Source organism: Camelus ferus, chromosome 11, assembly GCF_009834535.1.
Source record: "Camelus ferus isolate YT-003-E chromosome 11, BCGSAC_Cfer_1.0, whole genome shotgun sequence".
Lineage (NCBI taxonomy): Eukaryota > Metazoa > Chordata > Mammalia > Artiodactyla > Camelidae > Camelus > Camelus ferus.
In genome coordinates, this window is record NC_045706.1 from 44,756,913 (window position 1) to 44,766,524 (window position 9,612).

At 41.1% G+C, this 9,612-nt stretch overlaps 1 protein-coding gene across 1 annotated transcript; it reads left to right on the plus strand.

The window, feature by feature from the left end:
* The first annotated feature begins 4,065 nt into the window (after positions 1-4,065).
* LOC102516823 (talanin-like) lies at positions 4,066-7,875 on the plus strand. The gene is given in 4 exon segments (XM_014551728.1): positions 4,066-4,107; positions 7,083-7,169; positions 7,548-7,733; positions 7,735-7,875. Coding segments are annotated over 4 exon segments (456 nt in total).
* The last annotated feature ends 1,737 nt before the right edge of the window (positions 7,876-9,612 follow it).

Genomic DNA, 9,612 nt, shown 5'->3' on the forward strand with positions numbered 1-9,612 from the left:
GAAGATTCCCAAGGTGCATTATTAGTTTGGGCCCCAGGGAGATGTCCAAATCTGGCAGCACATCAGAAACACCTGGGACTATGCTGACACAGACAACCAAAAGCCTTACCTCGGGCCTTCTTAACTAGAATTTCAAGGGACAAAGTCCTGACATTTGTTTTTGTTTTTTTAAACTACCTAGGCGATTCACAGGCAATCAGCACAGTTCCCACTTTTAGAACCACTGCATTTATGGGATTTAGTAAAGAAGCTTTTTCGGGGTGATAAATAGTCCTTACCTGGTAGTCTAGAGATCTTCATGGGCTGCCAAATTATGAGAAAATCCTTCCCTACACTCTGGCTCAATCCAGCCTTGACTCTTCCTCACAGGGGCAGGGAAGGGTGGGGGAGAGGAAGAGCACAGCACCTGTAGAGAGAGCACAGATTAACATCAGCCAGACTTGGAGTCAAGCCTTGCCTCTGTGACCCATCAGCTGTGCAAGGGGGTCTGTGCCTCATTGCCTCATCTTAAATTGCAAGGGTTTACAAGTGGGATACACATGTAAAAGTCCCGCCTGGTACACAGGCGGTCAATTAATACCAGCTACTGTTATTAATAGACTGGCAGACTTCCTCAGTGCTGTGGATCCTGTCTACGGTTTTACCAGAACATGCCTTTTCTGCAGCTCTGTCCAGAGAAGGAAAGAAGACACCATCTACTGACTATCAACTGTGTGCTGGGCATTAGGACTCTCTCAGATCTAATCTTATTTCCTTCTCATCTCTTCTCAGTCACCAAACCCCTCATTTTCGCACATAAGGAACCTGAGGCTCAGAGAGGTTAAATGACTTCCCCCAAGTCACCCAGCTAGACAGGGTCAGACACAAAGAACTTGGCTAATAAACTTGCACTGAGGATTCCCCACAGCAGTTTTTTAATGGTTAATATGAAGAGTGGAGAAAGTTTTGCCCTTTACAAAACCTAAAGAGAGACATTTTGAAACTGCGAGGGAGGGCGTAAGTCACACCACCTACACTCCCCATTATCTGAACACTCAGCAGTTAGCCGGAGGAAAAGCCCTACAAACAGGCAGTCATTGCTCGCTTGCGCGTGCTCGCTCTCTCGCTCGCGCTCTCTCTCTCTCTCTCTCTCTCTCTCTCACACACACACACACACACACACACACACAAGGATTCCTGGCTACCTTATTTAAAATTACAATACTTTCCCTATATCACTTTTGTTTCTTCCTCTTGCTTTAGTTTTTCTTCTTGCCCTTTAATCATTACCTCACATACTATCATTTTGGTTATCATATTTATTGTGACTCTTCTCCACTAGAGTGTTAGCTCCTTGAGGGAAGGAATTTTTGTCTAATTTGTTTATTCCAACATACACATGTCTACAGTAGGGTGGCACACATTGACATTCAATAAATATTTGTGGCATGAATAAATGAATGGATAGATGGATGGATGAATTTTAAAAGTCTAGAGAAGTATAAACAATGAAAGTGAAAAGTAATTATAATCTCTTTAAACAGCTGCATTGTTCTGATTTTTCTATTATAAATACATATTTGTATAATAATAGTTTTAAAAATGTAACCTCAATTGTCCAGGTTATTAATGATTTGAGGCTGAAGTGAGAGCAAAGAAAAGACCGGGTTTATCTTCAAGAGGGCAAATGTGATGGATATTTTCCACAGGTCCCTCCAAAACCACCCTCTACCCTTCCTCACTGCTCTATGCCCTGGGATGCTGACCTCTTTGAAATGAATCAACAAGCTCTCTTGACCTTTGGTTTCTAGTTTGGAAAAGAATAAAATTGGGCTATTGGTTCCCTGCAGATGGGCTGTTCCTCTACCAAATACCCCAGTGCATGTGAGACGCCTTCTCTTTACCACTAGTGTCCCTTGGTTCTGTAACAGCTTCTACCCTAGCCTCCCTCAGCCTAGGGGTGGAATAGCTCTCCATTTGGCATACCTGGAGTGCTTCGCTTCCTTTGCTGGTCATCTTAACTCTGCCTCCACTTTTTAAATAATCCTTTATTAAAATTTCCTCAATTACCCAGTTAAGTAAGCCACTAAATTCTTGCTGGATTTCTAACTGACAGTGAAATAAGGAAATGTGCTTCCAGTTAGAAATGCTGAGTCCTGACACCAGTTTCATCATTAGCTTGCTCAAGGCTAACCAACCACTGCTCTGGACTCAGTTTCTTCATCTGGAAACTAAGAAAATGGGGCAAGACAACCTCTAACATTCTGTAATTTTTTTAAGCCCTTTGCTTAGAGAACAAAGTAGTTACTTCCGCATTGGTTAGAAAGTGTTAACTTGATCCGTATTCTGGAAAGAACCAGTTTTCCAGGAATTTACCCACAAGGGTTGTAGCTATACTACTCACCATAAAGCTGAGCTTGGCAATAATAAAACCAGCAAAATCCAGTCCTATGTTTGCCCTCACTTCAGCTTAAAGTCAGTAATTTCCTGGAAAATTGAAGTTACATTTTAAAACTATTATTATAAAAATAACACATATTTATAATAGAAAAACCAGAATTCTCAGCTATTTAAAGAGATGATAATTACTTTCAACATTTACAATTGATACCTTTCTAGATTTTTTTCTATTCACTCATTCATTCCACAAATAATTACTGAATGCCAGTATACGTCTGGCTGTCCTAGGCATGTGGGTATAGGAATGGTGTTGCATTATAGTAAAGTCTTTGTGTTGCCAAACCAGAATTCTGGTTGCTAGTACAATTCTCACTTTGACGAAGTACAACATCTGAAGAGTTATGCAATCTCTGCTCTTCTTCAAGCAGTGTGTACACAAGTTCCTGGAGGGGTGAAATTTTTTTTTGTCTGGTAGGACCAAGTTGAACTTTTCTGCCACTTGACAGCTTCCTTGTCTTAGACACAGCCTCCAGCTTCTAGCCAGAAGCCTTTCTCTATCACCAACCCAAAATGTCAAAAATAAAAACAAATGGGGAATAAAGGGACCCTTCCGGGAAGTGGGAATTGGTTATCCAAACAACACTGGAGGCTTTGGAGTAGTGTCTTTGAAAGTCATAGGAGATTCAAGGCAGTGAACTTCTTCATCCTGTGTGACTGGGAAAACAGATCTTCCCAAGACTATATAGTGGTTGAAGTAGCTGCACAGACAGCTGTGATAGAACAGGGCTGTTTGACTCCCATCTCTACTTCATCTCTCTCCATCCTCATACCAGTGAAAGTAAGTTCTGTTTTGTTTTGAAAAATACTGCACCAACTTTATGGTCTGAGAAGCATTAATATCAGCAAGAAACGGGTTTGTCTATCTTACTGACATTCTATTTTGAGGAATAGCAAAGACCCAGGCTGACTTCAGTGAAAGCAGAAGAAAGCCAGCAGGGCCCCCAAGGATGAAATCAGGAACAGTCATCACCTCATTTTTGACCATTCAAGGCTTCCAGGGAGGGCAAATATACTCACTGCTGGAAAAGTGTCACATAATAATGGTTTATGAAAGTTTGTGAATAAATGAGTGAGTGAATATACTACTCTTAATTAAACTGTATTTGAATATCTAATACTTAACAATATTTAACATGTATCAATAATATTTTGAATTTATGAGGTATGAACATAATGGGAAGGAAAAAGAAGGGGGTCCTGGAATCCAGTGAGTCAGACTGCATGGACCACAGGGCAACCTGCTCTGTTTTGCACCAGGCTCACCTGTGAAATGGGATAAGGGCAGCTTCCTCACATGGCTGCTGTGAGTTTTAAGTGAATTAATGTATATAAAATGCTGATAACAGGGCCTGGCTCACAGTAGGCTATCAATAAACGTTAGCTATTACCCTTCTCTCCTCCTGCTCCTCCAGCTCTTTCTCCATACTCAAGGAGCTTTCCTGATCTGCCACTAGGAATTCCATCTTCCTGCTGGTAATCTACTGTACCTGTGGACCCTTCTATATATTACAGGATATACTGAGGATGTTTCACAGTACCTACGTTTGAAAATTTTAAATAAATTTGGCACTAAAATTAGCTTCAATCAGCAATGATCTCATCTCAGACTATCCCTTCTGGGCCACTATGCAAAGAGAAGAAGGAAGACACATGGCCACAGCCAAATCGGTAACTAAAAGGCTAAAATTTAGGTCCCTACTCCCATTTACCCAACAAATATTTATTAAATGGCAGGAACACCAGGCAGGAGTCAGACATTGATCTTGTCTTAATAGAAATTTCCATCAGAGGGTGGGAAAAATTAGATTGTTAACACAGATAGAAAGTGATGCGGGTCATAGAGAAGCACAGCTAGCATGCTGTGGACATCTGGTATCAGGAAAGACTGGTTTCTGCTGGAGACTCAAAAAAGAGAGTAAAGTTTATACAGATGGGGTCACCACCAAAGCCTGCCATGGGTAGTGACTCAAATAATCTTAAGAGAACTACCTTAAGCACAAGGACTTGGTCTTTGTCAAGGGGGTTGTGTCCTCCAGAACTGTTAGCAGGCCAAGTTTGTCATGCCTTATCCCCTTATATCAGCAGTCCCCACCACCACCACCAAAACTCTCCTACTCATTGCAGCAGTGCAGCCAGGCCTGGATCTTGACCCATGCTCCTTAACATTACCATCCTGATCGAAATGTTCCCAATGTATGTCCCTTATTCTTCAGGGTCCTGGGTGTCTGTGGGCCTGTCCTCAGAGGAGAGCTTGCCGGCACCATGGGCATCGTATATTTGACACAAGGGACCTCTGAAGTCACAAAGAGGTTCTGCCTGTGTTTAAAGCTGTGGCCCTTGGCATTGTGTATGCTTAGTCACTTGTGTATACTTACCCAATCAGTGGGTTTGACCATCTCAACACAATCACAACAAAACCTCAGTAACTAGCTGGGCCACTGCAGTTAGGTGAATGCAGCTTTAGTTTGGTTATCACATTGAAATCTCTGTGAATGGTATCAAGTAGAATCGTGCTGACTGTAATCTGCACACCAAAACTTGGAGGTCCTGACTAAGAAAGCCACAGGGCTTTACAAGCTGACTTAACAGGCAAAAGAATAAACATTTTTAGATAAAACGTATCACAAAGAAACAATGAAATTTGTTTCATGTTTTAAGCATGCCTTTGCAAAGATGCATGCATGTGCTTTGTAGATATCTTTCTGAGTTGCACGTTTATCTTTGTCAATATATCATCTTACCTTGGTGTACCATTGTGTGATTTGGGAAACACCTTAGTCTCTTACAAGATGGTATTCTGGAAAGGTCAGCACTGTGCCAACCCACCCACAGCCTCTTTTAAGGGGATCCACCCTGCCCACACTTCCTGCCAAAGGGGCAGGCCCAGGAAACCATGTTTAGTGCTCAGCACCTCACCTCCTCTGTGCATAAATGATTGGTTGTGGCCCAGACACCTGAATCAACAGTACACAATCCACAGGCTGGTCAGGGAGATACAGTCTTCCCTGAACTGGATCAATCAGATTCTCTCTTGAGGCCTTGAGCTTGAAGCAAAAGTAGCCATCAGTTACTACTAGGACCAGAAGAAGTAGATGTGTAGCATGTTGCTTAATCATAGAAATCATAAGATCCATGAACTCCTGCTGCTGGAGTCTTTGGGACTTCCTTGAATCTAGAATAACCTTTGAGCTCTGGTCTCCTTGAAGCCAAGAATTAATATGTCTTCTGTTCTTGGATTTCCACAAACATTACTTTACCATTCAAAAATAATGTAACATAATACAATATGCTAAAGCCCTTTGTCTTGAGCTGGCTTAAATGGCTTTCTATTCCCTGTAAGAAAAATAGCCAGGCTAAAGTCAATGGGAAATTAATACTGGGTCCCAACTGAAGGCCTGGACCACAAGACCTTCTAGAGAAATCACAAGAAGAAACACAAACTGACAATGTCTTAGCCATTACTGGGAAGGCAATAGAAACCAAAAAAAGAAAAAAGGGAACTGAAAACCTTTAAAGACGATTTGGAAAGTTTGTATGTGTATTCCTCCCTGTTAGGTATGCAGTGACTTGTAGAACCAGCACCACAAATAGAGAAGATACGGTCTCACTGAGCTCTCTCTCACGAGCGAAACCAAGCTTATTAACAACCAAAATTAAAATAGACTATGAATGACTGCTGGTTATGAGATATGCTAGATGCACAGGAATCATAAGTCATTGAAGCCAATTCACAAGAAAAACAGGATAACAATGTTTGAGGCAGGCTCAAAAGCAGGTGCTCAGTTTAGGGTGTGTCTATATGGCCCTAGTTTTTGTTTCCACTCATCTTTGGAAACTAAATGACACTGCTCTCTATTTTAAAATGGAAATGTATTAGTTCATATAGACTGTGTCTAAATAAAACACAGTTTCCAAATATCTCCTCATTGGTAGCATTTCCTGGCCACAGTATTTCATTGAATACTATTTGGCCACTATCTATATATTCCAATTGATTTTAGAAGTTGAATTATTATCATGTTGATCTACAAAGACATTCTACGAGTTTAAAAATTAAAGTATTTGTAAAGTTTTCACTACTTGAATGTTTTTTTTTTCTACACTTGTATTATATAAATTATCTCTTCTTGCCTGTGGGGAGCAGTGTGGTGAAGGGGTTAAGTAAAGGACTTTGAAAACAGATGGGGCCTGAGTTCAAATCTAGACTCAGTGATTTTCTAGTCATGTGGCCTTGGGCAAGTAATTCCTACAGTTTCTTTATTTCTTAGGATGTTAATAATAGTAGCATTACTATGTAGTAGGTACATAAAGTACTTAAGGCAGTGCCCGGAAGATTATTTCCTATGAATAATCTAAAAATGTTTTACTACTATTATGTGTATCACTTTCATTGAACTCACAAAGTAAATCACTGAGTACACGCAAGTATTGTGCTAGGAGTATACTTCTGTAACCTTGTTTAAAACTCACAATAGGAGGGTAGGGAATCATCATGCCAATTTTACACTAGTAGAAATGAGGTATAGAAAAGAATTAACTAATTTGCTAAAGGTTGCCTAGTTACTAAATGGCAGAGCCAGGATTCATTAATTCACTCACTAAGCCTTTCAATATGTTTTTATTGAGTACTGGCTACACACTAGTTTAGGTGCTGGAATATAGACAGGAATCAAGCAGACATAAATCCTTGCCCTTGTGGAGCTAACTTTCAGCTAGAGGAGACAATTGAAAAGTGGGAAGGGGAGAGGGAGCATGTGTGTGTGCTGAGGGGTAGGTGGAGTTTAGAATGCAGTTGTGGCTGTAACAGTTAACTAGGAGAGGTCTCGCCAAAAAGGGGACCTTTGAGGAAAGGCCTGAGAGAGGAAAGGAAGCAAGCCATGGGGGTAGTTAGGAGGACAGCTAGGAGGCAGAATAAAGAGCATGTGCAATGGCTCTGAGGCAGGAGTGTGCCTGGCATGTTCCAGGAACAGCAAAAGGTGGCTGAAGCAGAGAGAAGAGAGGGAACAATAGGAGATGAGGTGGAAGAGGGGAGGGCTTGACTGACATTGGTATTTGCTGAAGAACCCCCTTCCCCTGACCATGTCTGTGTTAACTGGGGCTCTGCATCCACAAAGGCAACACATCTTAAGAAGTCACTGATGGAAGAGTCTCTCCCTTGGAAAGGTCATCTCACCTTCCATCCTCTCCATCCCATAGACAAGAAAACCCAGGCTTGGGGTTGGCAGTCAGGTAGTTCATCGGAACTGAAACCACGTAACCAGCCCCCACCGCAGCCAACTGGAAGCAACCATGACGATGGTGCTCAGAGCCTCTGCAGAGATGTGCTGTGGTCTCTCTGAGTTCATCACGGTACCTTCCTATGCGGGAGTTTCAATTCAAGGTCATTTTTGGTTCTTTTTCAGTAGCAGACTCAGAACCAGATCTATTCAAGTATAGGAACAGTGCAAACACATTAATAGCCAGACCCCAGTGGGAGTTTTATTTTCCATTTCCTCCTCCCCCATATTTATTTGTTTCTTCATCTCCTCTGTGCGGTAAAGGTGACCTTGCATGACATTTTCAGATGAAACTTTAAAAGGTAGGGGGGAGGAGAATAGGAGGATGTCACCCTGTATTGGAGCCAGCTCTTCTCCAGACCCTGTAAGGCTCTGGAGTTGGGCTACAAATCTGGATTCAAATCCCCATTTCGCCACTTAAAGCTGTGCGACCTTAGTCAAAATACTTAATCTTGCAGAGTCTCAGTTTGCCTGTTTTTACATTGGGGATGATGATAATATCCGCATCACTAGGCTCATAGTGGAAATTAAATAAAATCATTTAATGCTATTTCAAAATTTAGTCAAAATTGGGAGCTGCCTCCCATTCCTGGTATGATTTTCATTGCAATGAGATGGATGTTTCAGGACACTAAGAGGCACGTGTCCAAATGGATGTGGTTGTCTCTGCATTTCCACTCAAACCATGATTCAGATATTTCCCATATGCTCCATCTCTCTAGTGAAAGTTCTATTTTTCCACAGTTGGGTGGTCCCAGCCCCCCTCAGCCGATAAGCCTCTTGAGTTCTTAGAGGCAGACATAAGGAGGTTGCAGCCTTCCCTGTGGTCTAGGAGAGTAACTGGCCCACTGCCTCCATTGGGGAAGGTGTTCTAACTCACTTATTACCTCCCCTGGGGCAGACTCTGAGCTTTTCTTACCTCATGCAGGACACTGAAGAAAATGTTTGCAAATTCTCCCATAGAAATATCAAATAACAAGCAAGCATCTGTTCTAGACAAGAAGTTTTTGGGCAAGAGAATCTGCAGGGATTACATTTTTCCTCCTTCAGCATAATTTATCTTTTGGGAAAACAGTACACAGAATTTGGTGAATGTTGTTTAATGGTCAGAGCTTATTAACCCTATGTGTTCCTGTAAAAAGGAAAAAAATCACTACACAGTTATGTCAGAAAATCTTCCACGACTAGGTTATAGCAAACAGTCAGTGTTACTTACCATTGGCATTATATAAATCAGTGGGAAAATGACACATTAGGAATAGCTACAGCATTTTATAGGAATAGCCAAAGCAATTGTCTAAGGATCATTGTCGCTGAAAAAAAATGTGTCCTGGACATGCTTCTGTAGTTCAATGATTGAAACAAATAGAATAACATTTTCTTATTGGCTCAGATGACCATTTTTGAGATGACTGATCATGGTTCATTCAACAGGCAGAGCCCCTTTAGATTATAATTTTGAATTGCTTGGGCCTGTCATCCCACAGTATCAAATTGTTAAATGACACACACCCCTGAATATAATTAATAAAAAGTCATGGGAAGTGTTTCCGACAGGTAAGAAGCTTAGTGCTATGTGGATAATCACCCCTGACTTATCTCAGTTGTAATATGTGTCAGGATTTTTTGAAAGAGGCACCATAGGACAAAAGAGCCTGGTTTAAAGACAGAGACCCACCAGTTCCACGGCTCATTCTATCCTCAAAGACTTGTCCACCAAAAGACACGTACATGAATGTTCACAGTAGCTTTATTCGTAACAGCCCAAAGTTGAAAACAACTGAATGTCCAACAACAGTAGAATGGATAAGTTGTAATATGTATATATATATTGTATGTATATATATAAGTTGTAATATATATCTATATATATATAGAAATACTACTCAACAATTAA